At 56.0% G+C, this 17895-nt stretch overlaps 1 protein-coding gene across 3 annotated transcripts; it reads right to left on the reverse strand.

Moving 5' to 3' along the window:
- Positions 1 to 1934: 1934 nt before the first annotated feature.
- Positions 1935 to 17436, reverse strand: CLK2 (CDC like kinase 2). 3 transcript variants are annotated; one of them, XM_058821781.1, is made up of 13 exons: positions 17340 to 17436; positions 13187 to 13356; positions 8449 to 8686; positions 6740 to 6833; positions 6326 to 6392; positions 5782 to 5898; positions 5427 to 5593; positions 4944 to 5038; positions 4559 to 4688; positions 3852 to 3934; positions 3561 to 3640; positions 3334 to 3424; positions 1935 to 2614 (listed from the first exon to the last, which is right to left on the reverse strand). In XM_058821781.1, the coding sequence occupies exons 2-13, from the start codon at positions 13354 to 13356 to the stop codon at positions 2432 to 2434; spliced, it is 1515 nt and encodes a 504-aa protein (XP_058677764.1). In that variant the 5' UTR covers positions 17340 to 17436; the 3' UTR covers positions 1935 to 2431. The 3 variants fall into 3 exon arrangements, with proteins under 3 accessions (XP_058677764.1, XP_058677763.1, XP_058677765.1); XM_058821780.1 differs by having other exon boundaries at positions 6740 to 6836; XM_058821782.1 differs by lacking the exons at positions 6740 to 6833; positions 13187 to 13356; positions 17340 to 17436 and having other exon boundaries at positions 8449 to 8596.
- Between the last annotated feature and the right edge of the window lie 459 nt (positions 17437 to 17895).

Here is a 17895-nt window from a genome sequence, read left to right on the forward strand (position 1 = left end):
CCCATCACCTCCCCGTGTCCCGGTATCCATTACCCATCGCCCCACCGGTGTCCCGGTATCCACGGCCCACCACCCCTCAGTGTCCCGGTATCCAGTACCCATCACCCCGTGGTGTCCCATTATCCGTCCTCCATCGCCTCCCGGTGTCCCAGTATCCCGGTATCCATCACCCATCACCCCACCGGTGTCCCGGTATCCACTGCCCATCACTCCCCGGTGTCCCGGTGCCCATCGCCCCCGTTGTCCCGGTATCCACCGCCCATCACCCTCCGGTGTCCCGGTATCCATCGCCCATCAGCCCCCAATGTCCCGATATCCATTACCCATCACCCCCCGGTGTCCCTGTATCCATTACCCATCACCTCCCGGTGTCCCGGTGCCCATCACCCCCCGGTGTCCCTGTATCCATTACCCATCACCTCTCGGTGTCCCGGTGCCCATCACCCCCCGGTGTCTCTGTATCCATTACCCATCACCCCCCGGTGTCCCGGTATCCAGTACCCATCACCCCCCGGTTCCCTCACGGTTCCGGGTCCCCACCCAGCCGGACCTGCCGGGACAGCGGCTCCTCCTGCGTGTCCCCACCCCCGGTCCTGCTCCCTGCTCTTACCGGGCAGCCCCGGTACCGGTACCGTTCACCTGCTGCCCACACGGCCCCCCCGTCCCCCCAGGGGTCGCTCCAGCAGCTGTCACCGAGCCGGACCCACCCCGAGCCCAGCCAGGGACTCAGGCACGACGAGCACTCGGGGAATTCCTCCTGCGTCTCCTGGAGCTGTTATTTATAGGAATCTCCCAATCCTTCCCCTCCAGCTGCCCATGGACTGCACACTGAGCCCATCCCAGGTCCTGTCAGCATCCCGGGAGCAGGACACGCACTGTCCCCGCCCTGTCCCCTCCCCGTGCTCAGCGAACTGCTAAAAACACTCTGCACAGACTGAGAGTGACATCTGAACGCCACAGGTGAGCTCCCACCTCTCCCAAAGCTGGAGGGGCTCCTGGCAGACGTGGAAGCTGTGGATTTGGGGTTTGGACACCAGCATGAGTTTGTTCTTTTCTTGAAGTTAAGGTATGAATCAGATAATTTAATTCTCCTCCAGCCTCAGTGTGGGGGCTGGGCGCAGGGGCAGTGGGACAGGAGGCAGGGAGGGTCACAAGCCCATGGAGATGGCTCAGTGTCACCCTTCCTGAGGTCCATGGAGATGGCTCAGTGTCACCTTCCCTGAGGCTCTCACAGGCCCATGGAGATGGCTCAGTGTCACCCTTCCTGAGGTCCATGGAGATGGCTCAGTGTCACCTTCCCTGAGGCTCTCACAGGCCCATGGAGATGGCTGTCACCTTCCTGAGGCCCATGCAGATGGCTCAGTGCCACCCTGAGGCTCCCCACACTCACTCCAAGTGAAACCAGACATTTCCTTTCCCCTCTGCATGGGCACAGCCTGATGGTGCCACAGCAGAGCACATCTGTCACCCACACCCCAGCGAGGCTCTGGCCCTGCCATCAGCTGTGACACAGCCCAAAAAACACCCAGGGAACAGCCCAAACCAAGGCCCAGCCTCCCTGCAGAGCTGGGAAGAGTCCAAAAGACACAGCCAGCCCTGGGGTGGGTGTAAGACAGCTGGATGTGGGCTCCTGACAACCCCAGCTAAGGCTGAGAGGTTCCTTCAGGTAAGAGAACCCCCCCTGTCCCTTCACTGCCTCCCACCCCAACACTGGACCCTGAGCATGAAGAAAAAGCCAATCCCTGGTTTTCTACCCCACAAAACAGCATCTACTCAGGTCCAGCTGCAGCCCTGAGGGCCAAAAGCAGCTCCTACTCAGTGTAGGTGGATACAGCTGGACCACAAAGTTCCTTTCACCCCTCTCCTTCCCCCCACAGGGCACAGCAGAACAACCCCAGGATCAGCAGCTGTCAGGCCAAACCCAGACCAGGTGCTTTATTCACTTCATATTTATTTTTCACAAAGACTGTACAAAATTCTTATAAAACTCTGGTGTGGGGATGGGCTATGACATTGATCCAAAAAATAATTCCCATGCAGTCCCACCAGTTCCATAACTTACAAGGAAACAGATAAGCTACAGAGAGCTGCGAGTCCTGGAGTATTTACACCGAGGAGGGGCAGGAACAGGAGACAAAGCAACACAAGACAAGAGGTATTTACAGCACGGACACACAGACCCCCCTCACCTCACAAGAACAGCAGCAGCAACAGCAGGTCAGGCCCGTGGTGCTCCTAGGCCGACAGAGAATCTGGGCTATTTACAGTATCTCACATATTAACAGCTTTACAAACGTGTCCAGGAAGTTCATCTCATGTTTATATATATATATATATATATATATATAAAAAAAAAAGCACCAAGTGTCAATAGAAATCACACAGGCCTCCACGGGGGCTAGAATCCGAGGGCTGGCTGGCACTTGTGGCGTCACCGGCTGATGTCCCGGCTCGAGTCCCACATTTTTGTGCTGGGCTCCATGCCCAGCATGTCAAAGAAGGGGTGCTTGAGGGCCTCAGCCAGGGTGACACGCTTGGAGGGCTCGTACTCCAGCATGCTCTCGATGAGGTCGAACAGGCGGTGATGGTCCTCAGCCTCCGAGGTCAGGTATCGCTGCAGGTGGAGGGGAAGGTGAGGCTCAGGAAGGCTACACCCCATCCTGATGTTCTCTGGTTTGTTCACACCATCTCTCAGCCTGGAGCTGAGCTCTGAACTCCTCTCTATCCACAACTGACAGGTTGTCACACACCCTCCCTTCCCTGGGAACTTCCTGAACTTTCCATGCTCTCCTTGTCCTCCACTTGACATTAAACTCACACAGCTGCAGTTTCCTATTGCTGGGACAGCCAAGGCTCCCCTCAACCACTCTTCTGCTGGCCAGACTGAGTTCTCCTTATCTTAATAATGTGTTGAAAAGTATTTTTAATTCTTATGACTTAATCCCTGCTGATTGTCGAAATGTGGCTTCCCTGATTTTAACCAATTCACAATATCTTTTATGGGAGTTAAAATGAAAAAAGCTTCTTAATAAATTGGTTGAAAGATATGCAAATACTGCTTATGAGGATATAGATGTTACCCAATTAGCGAGACCAGAAAATCAAGCAGCAAAATTGCCTCAGCCTGTATTAACAGATATTAAAGATGCTGCTAGAAAAACTTTGTTTTCATTGAGCCAGCTAGTACACCCATATAAATGCTTATACTACTATCAGACAAGGTGAAAATTCTACAGTTCTTTTTTAGATAGATTAACCCAAACAGTCAAAAAGCAATGTCAAACTCCAGGCTTGCCCAGAGGGAGAAGCTGAGGAGGGGCCAAGCTGCCTCACCCGCAGTGGTTTGCAGTTCTCCCGAACGTAGCGTCCAGCTGAGGTGTTCTCGTCCCAGTCCAGGCGGCCGTGGTAGAAATATTTCTGTTTCCTGTCAGAATAAAGGGACAGCAGGTTACACAGCAGCAAGGTGCCAGCCCCAGTGGGACACAGCTGGGTGGCTCCAAAGTGGCATTTCCCCCAGGGTGAAGCACTGCCCGCGGAGCAGGAGGCCTGGCTTTGCTCACCTTGTCTTGCGGACCATTCGAGAAGGAATTGGCCCCAAAATCCTCTCCATCATGGCCAGGTGCTCCCGGTTGTCGTGTGTCTGGGAGGGAGAAATGGAAAGGGAAGGCATGGAATAGATTCCAGTGGTTCTGCCTCCAGCCCTGGGTGTTCCCCCACCCAGAACCCCCATCCTGGCCAACACCTTGGGTGTCTCCACAGGACTGCAGGGATGGAGGGACCCCCATCAGTCTCAGGGAAGCAGCCAGCATCCTCTCACCAGGTGGGAAGTACCCACACCACACAGTTCTCACCTGGAAAAGGGTGAAACCCACATAATACTCAAAGATGATGCAGCCAATACTCCACACATCACAGGGCTGGCTCCAGCCAAGCTCTGAAAAACAATGTTGTTTAAATAAATGATCCAGTTACAACCCAAGAGTCCAAATCCCTCTTTCTTTTAAAAATAAGTAACTAATAAAAAAATAAATAACATCCTATTCCAGCCAGGCTGCTGGTGCTCTGCTTTCAATACACTGCCCAGCTGATGGTGGATCATGGAATCACCAACTCCAACCTGTGACCAATCCCAGTCCAGGACACTCAGTGCCACATCGAGCCACTCCTTGGACACTCCAGGAATGGGGACTCCAAACCTCCTTGGGCAGCCCCTTCCAATGCCTGACAATCCTTTCCAGGAAGAAATTCCTCCTGATGTCCAACCCTGGCACAACTTGAGGCCATTTCTCCTTGCTTCCTGGGAGCAGAGCCCAAACCCTCATGAGGAAGCTGTGGAGAGTGAGAGGATCCCCCCCCCGAACCTCCTTTTCTCCAGGGGGAACAAACCCAGAACAATGACAGGGCTGTAACCATGGAGGTTCCAGGAAACAGCACTGCAGAGCTGTTAAATCAATGTCCCATCTCCCAGGGCAAACCCAGAATGTTCCTGAATGATGTGGATGCCCAACACTCCCCATCCCAGCGGGGTACAAGGGGCAGAGACCCAGGGGCACCTTACCCAGGATGACTTCAGGGGCTCTGTAGTGCCTGGTGGACACGATGGTGCTGTGATGCTCGTGGTCAAAGGTGGCACTGCCAAAGTCCACCACCCTGATGGCCGTGCTCTTCACGCTCCTCTCATCCCGTTTCTGCAGGGGGGACAATGGGATCCATCACCTGGCAGCCCCTCCAAACCCTGCTTTACCCAGCTGAGGGCACCACGGGAGGGGAAAGCTTTGGCAGCCCCAAAGCAGCTCCCAGCACAGCCATGGCTCACTCAGCACTGCCTGGCAGGTCATGCAAAGCCCTCAAGGACTGCAGGGAGCCCACATCCCCTGGGGCTGTGTCTGACCCCTCAGGGACACCAAGAGGAGAGCCAAGTGAGGCAGTGTGTTATGTGTTACCTTTTCCAGGTTGTAGGAGAGCTCGTAGTCAGAGTTCACAAAGAGGATGTTCTCTGGCTTGAGGTCAGTGTGGGTGAGTTTATTGTCATGCAGAACTGAGGGAGAAAAGAGAGTTTGGGTGAGGGGAGAGAAGCAGAACAAGGCTGCACCCCCCCAAAAGCCATCACTGGCACCAGTTTAAGCCACATTTCAACCTGGGAGTGAACAGCCAGGCAAAGCCCAGGCCATGATGCTTTACCAGAAGCACAAAGATTTATTGTATTGATCGCCAGAAGGTGCAGGGGGGTGGATGCTGGAGTGCTCTGAGCTACTGCCAGCCCACAAGCACCAGAAAATGAAGAGGATTCATTCCCAGAGGGGCAGGAAGGCTCAGGCTCAGAACCACAGCAAAAACTTGTTGCTCTGGGCCACCAGTTGCAGAAGTGCAACCTACTCAGCTCCCCAGGTGAGCCCAAAGCACAGGAGAGCAGCAGGAACACTTACACTTCACAGCCTGGCACACCTGGAAGGCCATGTGCCGTACTTGGTGGATGGGGTAAGGCAGGTAGTTGTTATCCTTCAGGAAATCAAAGGTGCTGAGCCCCAGCAGCTCGAAGGAGATGCACATGTGGCCGTGGTAGTCAAACCAGTCAAACATCCTGACACAGAGACTGACAGAAACATTCCAGTTGGGAACAGCTCTGCAGGCTCCTCCTTTCCCTGCTCAGTCTGTACCTCACAGCAAGCCAAGATGCTTCCAAAACTATCCAGGATCACCTTCAACCACACAACACCCAGCACCCGTTCCACCCCAGCCCTGAAACCAGTCCTTCCTGCTGAACACCAAGAGCACACTCACTTTGTGTTCTCAGGATCCTTCTCGTTGATTTTCTCCAGCACGTTGATTTCCAGTCGAGCAGCCTCTTTGTATTTCTCCACGTTTTTAATGATTTTCAGAGCAACGCGCGCACCACCCCTGTGGGAGAAACAGGAAGAAAGCACCAGGTGAGCCCTGAGCAGGTAAGAGGGACTGTGCCCTGTGGAAGGGACCTTCTGACCAGCCTCCCTTGCTCAAGCAGGTTAATATTAAGGGGTGTCCACCAAAGGTGTCCCTTTCCCTCCCTACAAAACAACCCTGTGGGAGAAACAGGAAGAAAGCACCAGGTGAGCCCTGAGCAGGTAAAAGAGGCTGTGCCCTGTGGAAGGGACCTTCTGACCAGCCTCCCTTGCCCAAGCAGGTGTGTCCACCAAAGGTGTCCCTTTCCCTCCCTACAAAACAGCCCTGAAGCTTCCCCCAGCACATGGGCAACACAAGGAGGGTGAGAGCCTGGAGCAGCAGAGAATATTGAAAACCAAGAGAGTGATTTTCACCCCCAGCTGTGGTCTCCCCTTTCCCCACATACCTCCGGTGATCCATGCACTGCACCACTCTGCCGAAGGTCCCTTCCCCCAGGGTGCTGATAATCTCATCTGGGAGGGAGAGAAGGAGAGGGAAGGAGCTGAGAGAGGGAGCAGGACCTGGCTGCAGCGATACACAGGGCAGAGGAGAATGCATTGCAACACCTAACCTGCACACAGCTGGAGAGACCGGAGCAGCGGAAGGCTGACACCGGCTGCACAAGGCAGCTGCCCTAATTTCCCTGGCACTTCAGTAACAATACACAATATAAACGTAGCTTTAACAAAAGGGGAAGGAAAAGGAGAGGGTTTCTCTTTAATAAACAATGAAAATAAAATGAAACAGAAAGATAAGACAGATCTGCGACTGCGATGGGAGCTTAACTAGAGAGCTAAATTATGTTACGATTTGGCTGTACATCTTTCTTGTAGCCAGTCGCCGACGCGATAGATCAGATGCCCCTCGTCGTCGTCCTCCACACTCTTGGCCCTTCTGCTGCTCTGTCGACTCCGCTGCTGGCCCAGGCAGACAGGGAATTCATCATTCACCAATCAGATTTTCAAACCAGCGCAGCAGCAGCCAGCGTCACGCATTGGTTGGTTTGGAAATTCACATGGTTGTTTGAGGAGGGGTTGCAGGAGGAGATTCCCAGCCAATTCATACGGCACAGAGGAATATATAACGATAGGGATATTGCAAGGGAACATGTCAAGATACAACACACTAGCTCAGAAAAGAAAAAAACAGTTTGCTTTTCGTTGTAGCAAAAAAAAAAAAAAAAAAAGGAAAAAAAAAAAGAAAAAGGAAAAAAAAAAAAGAAAAAAAATAAGAAAAAAAAGAACCTACAAACAGCCCCAACCCAAACCAGTGTGACAGCAGAGCTGTCAGAGTGAGGGAGCTGAGGGGCATGGAAAGGGCTGGCTGTTCTTGCTCCCACAGGGGCTCAGAGAGGAACAGCACCGGCCTTCGGGTCCTGGGGACTGCCTGAGCACGCTGCAGAGCAGGGGCAGCAGGAGGCACGTGCTGGCTGGCAGGTCCTGCACAAGCCCAGGCTGCCCCCACAGGCACCCCTATCCCACTCCAATAACCTCCCACACAGCTTCCCCCAGCCCCGACACTCAGGGGAAGATGAACTCCGAGATTTCAGAAAAGCAGCTTTAGATACAATGATCCATCCAAAATGGAAAGTTCCCAGTGACTGCCTGGGGAAAGATGGACACTTCTTCCTAGACCCTCCCCCAAAGAAGCTGATCCTGGAAGGACTAACTTCCAGAAGAGAAGCAGAACCCAACAGGGAACTGGGACAGCCCTGGGATGAGGCAGATAAGAGGTTTATGCTGGAGAAGAGAAAATTCCTGCCTTCGGTTCCTCAGCTAAGCATCCCCATACTTGGGAGCAACCAGCCAGCAGACTTGGGACCCAAATCCAGCCCCCAATCCCCTCCCTGGACACAGAGCCAGAACAGACCAGACAACACCGAGAGCTCCACACACAGAGCAGAGAATGTGTCTGGGGTCTAACAGAAGTGGAAGGTGAACAGCAGAACAGACAAGAAGAGAAAGCCAGGGATGCTTCCGGGAAGAGCCTGGGATGGTTCTGCCTCCACCTGAGCTGAGTGCTCCAAAAGCTCTGCTCCTCCACAAAGCCCACATCAGCTGGGCCCAGCCAGGAGGATCCTGCTCAGAGCCAGGGCCCGAAACAGGGACCACAGGGGCAGTCACCTGTCCCAGGCTCTCTGGGGCTGGGACCAGCTGAGCGCTGGCTCTTCGAGCCTTGCACAAACCCTGCCTGGCTGGGGCTCCTCCATGAGCATCACGGAATGGGAGGAGATGCAGCACCACCCTGGGGACCCGCCAGCCTCGCTGGGCACTCCTGTCCTCCCACTGAGAGAGGACCTGAGCCACCCGTGCCCAGCTGGCACCGGGCAGCGCCAACCACGGCGCGCAGGGACGCGAGCAACAACAACGCTCTGCGCCAAAACTCCTCCAAATAACACACACGCACACACCGAGCTCAATCCGACTCCGACAGAGCATTTAGAAAGTGAATTTTTCTACTTACCCAGCTCAGCACCTGGGAGAGAGAGAGCAAGGTTACAGGGCAGGCACGGCACAGCAGGATACTCACCGATGAGGAGCGGCTAAAGGACCGGCTGCGGCGCCGCCTCCGCCTGTGCTTACGCCGGCTGCTTTTGCAGCTGCGGTAGCTGCCCTCGCGGTCCCGGGAGCGCCGGTACTCGTAGGAATGCTGCCGGTACTCGGGCTCGTAGTAGGCGTCGCCCCGCTCGCGGCTGTAGTCGTTGCGCCGGTAGCTGTCACAGTAACGGCGGTCGTAGGCCCTGCGGTCTGCCGAGTGGTCGTCGTAGCTGGGCACGGGGATGGGGACAGGGGAGGGGTTAGTCCTTCTAAGAGGGATCCAGAACAGCTGAGATAGCTCTGAGATAGCCCAAATGGTATAAAAGTAGCAGGGTGGGTTCTGTGGGAGTGGTGGAAAAGGTTTAATGAAAGGCGAAATTACAAAACTCTTACAGAGAAAAATCTCGTGCCCCTGGCTTGATTTTTGCTCTCAGAGGAACCCAGCACACCTGAGATAGTCCAGCTACCCCAAATGGTAGAAAAGTAGCAGGATGGGTTCTGTGGGAGTGCTGGAAAAAGGTTTAATGAAAGGCGAAATAAAGAAGCTCTTAGAGAGAAAAAATGCTTGCCCCTGGCTCGATTTTTGCTCTCAGAGGAACCCATCCCACCTGAGATAGACCAGCCACCCCAAATGATATAAAAGTAGCAGGATGGTTTATGAGGTAGTGTTGGAAATGGAAAAAGGGTTAATAAAAGGCAAAATAACAAAGCTCTCACAGAGAAAAACTGTCCCTGGCTCCATTTTTGCTCTCAGAGGAACCCATCCCACCTGAGATAGTCCAGCTACCCCAAATGGCAAAAAAGTAGCAGGATGGCTTCCAAGGTAGTGTTGGGAAAGGGTTTAATGAAAGGCAAAATGAAGAAGCTCTTACTGAGAAAAACCTCTTGTCCCTGGTTCTGTTTTTGCTCTCAGAGGAACCCACACACCTGAGATAGCCCAGCTACCCCAAATGGTAGAAAATTAGCAGGATGGGTTCTGTGGTAGTGTTGGAAAAAGGTTTAATGAAAGGCGAATAAAGAAGCTCTTAGAGAGAAAAAACGCTTGTCCCTGGCTCGATTTTTGCTCTCAGAGGAACCAAGCACACCTGAAACAGCCCAGCTATCCCAAATGGTATAAAAGTAGCAGGATGTGGTAATGTTGGAAAAAGGTTTAATAAAAAGCAAAGTAAAAAACCTCTTACAGAGAAAAACTGAGCCAGGGGAATGAGGTTCTTGCTCTCAGAGGAACCCAGCGCACCTGAGATAGCCCAACTACCCCAAATGGCAAAAAACGAACAGGATGGGTTCTGAGGTAATGTTGGAAATGGAAAAAGGGTTAATAAAAGGCAAAATAACAAAGCTCTCCGAGAGAAAAACTGTCCCTGACTCGATTTTTCCTCTCAGAGGAACCCATCCCACCTGAGATAGCCCAACTACCCCAAATGGCAAAAAACTAACAGGATGGCTTCTGAGGTAGTGTTGGAAAAAGGTTTAATAAAAGGCAAAATAACAAAGCTCTTACAGAGAAGAACTGAGCTGGGGGAAAGAGGTCCTTGCTCCTGCTGAAACGTCCCACAAAAGGGATTATCTCCTTTGTTCTCTTCTTTTTCTAGTGAATTACTGTCCAACAAATTACCTAGGCTGGACCTCTTGGCCTCTGTCCAATTGGGCAGCCCCAGGTCTGAGGTGAAGTCCCAAAGGTCCTGTGAGGTGTCTTTGTACCAAATTGGGAGAGGAACTTCTGGGCTTTTTGCTTTTTTAAGCAGACAAAGAATAATTTGGTCATTCCATCAGCATGGAGCACATTCCTACACTGGGGAATGTTGAGGGGCTGGAGTGGACTTGAAGACCATCATTGCCTTGTCCAAGTCTGGCCTAGAACACTGACAGGGTTGGGGCAGCCCCATCCAACCTGTGTGCCAGTGTCTCACCACCCTCACAGGGAAGATCTTCCTCATTGTCTAGCCTAAATTCTCTCTCTTTCAATTTGTACCCATTACTCCTCATCCTGTCACTACAGTTCCTCATGGAGGGTCCCTCTCCACCTTCCTTGTAGGCCCCTTTTAACACTGGAAGGTGCTGAGAGGTCTTCACAAAACCTTCTCTTCTTCAGGCTAGAAACTCTCCCAGCCCAAATTTTCTCACAAACTTCTCTTCTCCAGCCCCTATTCTCTCACAAACTTCTCTTCTCCAGCTGGAAAACTCTCCCAGCCCAAATTCTCCACAGCCTTCTCTTCTGCAGGCTAGAAACTCTCCCAGCCCAAATTCTCTCACAACCTTCTCTTCTCCAGCCTGGAACACTCTTCCAGCCCAAATTCTCCACAACCTTCTCTTCTCCAGGCTGGAAAACTCTCCCAGTCCCAATTCTCTCACAACCTTCTCTTCTGCAGGCTAGAAACTCTCCCAGCCCAAATTCTCCACAACTTTCTCTCCTCCAAGCTGGAAAATTCTCCCAGCCCAAATTCTCTCACAACCTTCTTCTCCCCAGGCTAGAAACTCTTCCAGTCCCAATTCTCTCACAGCCTTCTCTTCTCCAGGCTGGAAAATTCTCCCAGCCCCAATTCTCTCACAGCCTTCTCTCCTCCAGGCTGGAAAACTCTCCCAGCCCAAATTCTCTCACAACCTTCTTCTCCCCAGGCTAGAAACTCTTCCAGTCCCAATTCTCCCAAAACCTTCTCTTCTGCAGCCTGGAAAACTATCCCAGCCCTTCTCCATGAGGAAGGTGTTCCAATCCTCTTAACAACTTCCCAGCCTCCTCTGGACCTGTTCCAACAGTTCCACATCCTTGTTATGTTTGGAACACCAAAACTTTTGCAGTGCTTTGAGGGAGCCCAAGGCAAGAAGCCACGAGCTGCCAACCCTTGGCATAACAAAGGGGACAGAGATCTGTGTCCCAGCCAGGTGAGGGACACTGAGGGACCCCAGATCTTCCTGTACTGAAACTGTGAAGGGATAAAAGCTCAGAGGGTCCTTTGTTCAGGACCCCTCCTTGAAGGCACCAGCTAGAGCTGTTTCTTTGTTATTGCACCAAGATTTTTAAGGATTGACATGTCTGAGAACCTGCTGTGAGAAACCAGGGCTGAGCCAGTAAGGAAACTGGTCTGACTGGGAGTGTGGGGTGTGTAGGGAGTCAAACAGGGCAAACATTGGGTTACTGAAGGCTCTGCTGTGAAGGGGCTCAGTCCCAGCCCAGGGGGTGCAGTGGCACTGCCAGAGGGGCTCTGGGTGCCAGACAGGGAAGTTCCCATAAGAGGGGAGTGAGGGGCTTTGGTGACAAGCACTGCCCAGGCTGTGACAGCTCAGAGCAGCCCAGGTCACGTGGAACCCGGCTGAGAACGGATGACTCGGCCATGATTAAGGGACTGCAGCATCTCCCTTAATGAGCAGAGACTGAGGGAGATGGGCCTCGTTAGTCTGGAGATCACCGAGAGGAAATCTCATTATTGCACATCAGTATCTCCAAGGCAGGTGCCAGGATGGTGCCAGACTCTTTGCAGCGGTGCCCAGGGACAGGATGGGCAGCAAAACCACGAACTAAAACACACCATGCTCTACCTCAACACAAGGAAGTTGTTCCCAGAGGGTGGCAGAGCACTGGCACTGCTGCCCAGGGCAAACATGGGATTTCCCTCTCAGAGGACACCTCACATCAATATATCAAAGGCAGGTGCCAGGACGGTGCCACTTTTCAGTGGTGCCCAGTGACAGGAAGTTGTTCCCATACAGGGCTGCAGAGCACTGGCACAGCTGCCCAGGCCAAGCATGGCACCTCCCTCTTTAAGGACATCCCACATCAGTATCTCCAAGGCAGGGGCCAGGACGGTGCCAGACACTTTTCAGTGGTGCCCAGTGACAGGATGGGGAGCAAAACCATAAACTAAAGCACGTTCTACTTCAACAAAAGGAAGAATTTAGTCCCACAGAGGGTGGCAGAGCACTGGCACCGCTGCCCAGGCTGAGCATGGGGTCTCCTTCTCTGAAGAATCCCACATCAGCATCCCCAAGGCAGATACCAGGATGGTGCCAGACACTTTTTTAGTGCCCAGTGACAGGATGGGCAGCAATGGCCATAAACTAAAACACACCACGTTCTACTTCAACACAAGGAAGAATTTCTTCCCATGGAGGGTGGCAGAGCACTGGCACAGCTGCCCAGGGTGAGCATGGGATTTCTCTCTCTGAGGACATGCCACATCAGTAACTCCAAGGCAGGTGCCAGACACTTTTCAGTGGTGCCCAGTGACAGGATGGGCAGCAAAACCATAAACTAAAACACACCACATTCTACCTCAATACAAGGAAGAATTTCTTCCCATGGAGAGTGGCAGAGCACTGGCACTGCTGCCCAGGGTGAGCATGGCACCTCCCTTTCTGAAGAATCCCACATCAGGATCTCCAATGCAGGTGCCAGGACGGTGCCAGACACTTTTCAGTGGTGCCCAGTGATGGGAATTTGTTGGCACAGAGGGTTGCAGAGCACTGGCACAGCTGCCCAGGCCGAGCACGGCACCTCCCTCTTTAAGGACATCCCACATCAATATCTCCAAGGCAGATGCCAGACATTTTTCCAGTGGTGCCCAGTGACAGGAAGTTGTTGGCACAGCAGCCCAGGCCGAGCACGGCACCTCCCTCTCTGGAGCCATCCCAAACCCACCTGGCCGCGTCCCTGAGCCCTGGGTGACCCCAGAGGTCCCTCCCAGGCCAGCCCCCGTGGCACCCCGTGCAGGAGGGCAGCTGAGAGCCCCTCTCACCTCCGGGATCGGACGTGGTAGCTGTCCTCCCGCCGGTGCCGCCGGTCCCGCTCGCTGCTGCTGGACCGGGACCGCGTCCGCCGCCGCTTGTGCTTGCGGCTCCGGTAGCGCTCGTGGTAACTGCCGCGGCTGCTGCGCTCCGACGAGCGGTACCTCCGGGAGTGCGGCATCTGTGGGGACAGCAGGGACACTCAGGGACCCGTGGGGACAGTGGGGGGACAGCAGAGACACCCTGGGGACAGCAGGGACCCCGTGGTAACTGCCGCGGCTGCTGCGCTCCGACGAGCGGTACCTTCGGGAGTGCGGCATCTGAGAGGACAGTGGGGACACTCAGGGACCCCATGGGGACAGCAGGGGCGCAGCAGGTACAGTCAGGGACCCGTGGGGACAGCAGGTACAGTCAGGGACCCGTGGGGACAGCAGGGACCCTGTGGTAACTGCCGCGGCTGCTGCGCTCCGACGAGCAGTACCTTCGGGAGTGTGGCATCTGTGGGGACAGTGGGGACAATGAGGGACCCGTGGGGACAGCGAGGGGACAGCAGGGACCCTGTGGTAACTGCCACGGCTGCTGCGCTCCAATCAGCGGTACCTTCGGGAGTGCGGCATCTGTGGGGACAGCAGGGACACTCAGGGACCCGTGGGGACAGTGGGGGGACAGCAGGGACACTCAGGGACCCGTGGGGACAGTGGGGGGACAGCAGGCACCCCATGGGGACAGCAGGGACCCCGTGGTAACTGCGGCTGCTGCGCTCCGACGAGCGGTACCTTCGGGAGTGCGGCATCTGTGGGGACAGTGGGGACACTCAGGACCCGTGGGGACAGCAGGGACCCCGTGGGGACTGCGGGGACTGTCAAGCACCCGTGGGGACAGTAAGGACTGCGAGGCACACATGGGGACAGCAGGGACCCTGTGAGACACTCATGGGGACAGCAGGGACAGTGAGGCACCTGTGGGGACAGCAATGACCCCACAAAGATGGCAGGGACCCCATGAGGCACCTGTGGGGACAGCAGGGACAGTGAGGCCCCCATGGGGACAGCAGGGACGTGTGGGCATGGCACAGACACTGTGAGGACAGCAGGGACCCTGTGAGGTCAGCAGAGACCCTGTGAGGCATCTGTGGGGACAGCAGGGACACCATGGGGACAGCAGGGACAGTGGGGCACCCTGTGAGGCACCCGTGGGGACAGCAGGGACCCTGTGAGGACGGCAGGGACACTGTGAGGCCCCCATGGGGACAGCAGAGACAGTGAGGAACCCATGGGGACAGCAAGGACCCTGTGAGACTCCCGTGGGGACAGCAGGGATCTGTGGGGACAGCAGGGACCCTGTGACACCCGTGGGGACAGCAGGGACCCCGTGAGGCACTCGTGGGGACAGTGGGGACCCCCTCTCTGCTGTGAGGCCCCCGTGGGGACAGCAGGAATCTCTGGGGACAGCAGGGACCCTGTGACACCTGTGGGGACAGCAGGGACCCCGTGAGGCACTCGTGGGGACAGTGGGGACCCCCTCTCTGCTGTGAGGCCCCCATGGGGACTGCAGGGATCTGCAGGGACAGCAGGGACCCTGTGACACCCATGGGGACAGCAGGGCAGCATTAACAGCTGCATGGGACAGGAATCCAACGTGTGTGAGTGTGCCAGGGGATCTGAGAGAGGAGAGCAAACTCTGAGAGACCCCAGAGCCCCACAGGACAGGGTGAGACCACCCATGGTCATCTTGCCCCGTTTTCTTTCCCAAAAAAAGAACCCTGGTTCTCCTTCCCAGGTTTGTATCCCTTCCTCACACCCACCTCTACTGCCCACAGCTCCAGGAACAGCTTTTGGACCATTTCTCTTTAAGCTGCTCAGGAAGGAGGGAAGCAGCACCAAGGAAGGTGAAATGAAGCTCTGGATGTCACCAGAGCCCCTGAGCAATGTGAGAAATGGATTTACAGAAAATCCTCAAAGCCTGACAAAAGTTTCAAAAGGTGGCCTTGCAAACAAGACTGGATGCTTTGGAGAAACAGAACTATGAAAGATGCCTTGGAGTGGGACCCATGAGGGGCAATTTAAAATTATTTGTTTTATTGTATTTACAGCATGGTGTGGCTAAATAAGCCCAAAAAATATTCTACTGTATTGTAATTAAGAAATAGTTCATTTCTGATTGTGATGGCACGAATTATAACATCTGTATTGTGTCATCCTTCACATGAAGCTCGGAATAGAATAAAAGTTGTTAAAATGCCTCTCGGCTGCCCCATCTCTGGGTCAGAAAAAGGCAAAATCCAGCAATGGATGCCCAGAGAGCAGCTCCTCAAGAGATGCTCAGGTTTCCTGCCAAGTGACACCTGCACTGGGACAAGGGTGGGGAAGGGTCTGGGGGTGTTGGGGCTGTTCAGCTGGGACTGAAGGGAGATCTCAGGGGGCTGCAGCTTCCCCAGGAGGGACAGCTCTGGTCTGTGCTCTGTGTGACAGTGACAGCACCCCAGGGAATGGCTGGGGCTCTGTCAGCAAGGTTTAGGATGAATACAGGAAAAGGTTGTTCCCCCTGGGCACTGCTCAGGCTCCCCAGGGCTGCCAGAGCTCCAGGAGAGCTTGGACAATGCTCCCAGGGATGCACAGACTGGGATTGTTGGGGTGTCCTGGGGAAGGACATCAGGACGTGCTGATGCCTGTGGATCCCTCCCAGCTCAGGAGATTGGTGACACACATCCCTCTGTCCATGGAGAACCACCAGGAGCAAACCCTCCCTTCCCAAAGGGCACCGAGAGAGCCCTGAAAACCCTCAGGGGGTCTCAGCTACACCAAGAGAGCCCTGAAAACCCCCAGCTCTGCCCTTCTGGAGGGGCTGGAACCAAAGGACACCCACAGAGCCCTGCAGACGCTCAGTTCTGTCCCTCTGGGGGAACATGAGAGGCTGGAGCCAAGGGGATCAAAAGGGCACCAAGAGAGCCCTGAAAACCCTCAGTTCTGCCCTTCTGGACAGGCTGGAACCAAGGGGAACCAAAGGGCACCAAGAGAGCCCTGAAAACCCTCAGTTCTGCCCCTCTGGAGAGGCTGGAACCAAGGGGAACCAAAGGACACCAAGAGAGCCCTGAAAACCCTCAGGGGGTCTCAGCTACACCAAGAGAGCCCTGAAAACCCTTTGCTCTGCCCCTCTGGAGGGGCTGGAACCAAGGGGAACCAAAGGACACCAAGAGAGCCCTGCAGACCCTCAGTTCTGCCCTTCTGGAGAGGCTGGAGCCAAGGGCATCCAAAGGACATCAACAGAGCCCTGAAGACCCTCAGGGGGTCTCAGCTCTGCCCCTCTGGAGAGGTGGAAGCCAAGGGGATCCCGAGGTGAGACGGCACAGTGGGTGCAGCCCCTCAGACCCTGCCAGACCGTGCCCCACAGCTCTCAACCATTCCCCGCACGCATTTCGGTTCCAAGCACAATTCGTGGAATCATGGAACGTTAACCGGGTGGGACCTTCAAGCTCACTCAGTCCCACCCCCCTGCCATGTGCAGGGCCACCTTCCACCGGCCCAGGCTGCTCCAAGCCGGCATTAGACACCGCAGGGATGGGGCAGCCACAGCTCCTCTGGGCAATCTGTGCCAAATTCCCCCATCCAAAATGCCCCCGGCTGCGTCCCCGTCCCCGCCCAGCGCTGACATCACCGCCAGGGCTCGCACAGGCCGAACCGGCCCCGGCGGCGCGGGGTGATCGGGGGTACGGGCTCGGTACCGCCTGCACGGGGGGCTTTGCCCGGGGCTCCCCCCGGTTTCCAGCCGCGGACTGAAGGGAGCGCGAAGGCGGCGCTGGCGGCCCGCCAAGCCCCGGTTCCATGGAACGAGCACCGGGGCTGCGTTCCGCAGCGGGGCTGGAACCGCTTTGGGGACGGTGATGGCGGCCGCGCCGGGCGGGGCCTCCGCCGTGCAGGCCCGGAAGCACCGGGACACCGGGAGAGATGGGCGGAGGGCGGGGCGGCCTCGGCGGGGAGGCCCCGAGCCGGTCCCTCCGGGCCATCCGGCCACGCCGCCCTCACGGGGACACCCAGGCCGCCGATTCCCACCGCGGCCCCGCCGGGAACGACAAACCGGGCCCGCCCCGCGCCGCCCTCACCGGCCGCGGCCTACCCACCCCGCCCCGGCCCGTGGGGCCCCGCACCGCGCCGCGCCGCCACGTACCGTCCTCGCAGCCAGCCCGGTGCGCTTGTCCCACAGGAAATCCGTGATGGCGGCCGTGGGCCCCGGGCCCCGCTCCAGCTCCTGCCGCCGCCGCCGATCCGGGTCCTGCCAGCCCGCGGGGCCGCGCACGCACGGACGCGATCACGTACGCACGCACGTAGGCGCGCGGAGCTGCGTCACAGCAGGTGGGGTTAGAGGCGAGGGGCGGGGCCGGTTCCGCACGGATCGCTCTTTAAGCCACGCCCCCTTTTCGGACCCGGCGGCGCGGGCTGGGCGAGGCCGAGGGGCGGGGCCGGGGTAGATTGCCCCGCCCACCTCCTCCCCGAAGCCACGCCTCTCCCTCCTGACGGCGGCGGGGCCCTGCCGAGGGGCGGGGTCAAGATATGGGCGTGGCCTATAGTGATAATCCCGCCCCTCGCCTCCAGGAGCCCCGCCCCGTATCCGCCCACCGTCTCACTAAGCCACGCCCCCTCGTCGTCCTGCTGCCTGTGATGGGCGGGGCTACCAGACAGTGACCACGCCCCTTGTGTCTAGCTCCGCCCTTCTCTCCTTGAAG

This window comes from Ammospiza caudacuta, chromosome 30 (assembly GCF_027887145.1).
Source record: "Ammospiza caudacuta isolate bAmmCau1 chromosome 30, bAmmCau1.pri, whole genome shotgun sequence".
NCBI classification, from domain to species: Eukaryota; Metazoa; Chordata; class Aves; order Passeriformes; family Passerellidae; genus Ammospiza; species Ammospiza caudacuta.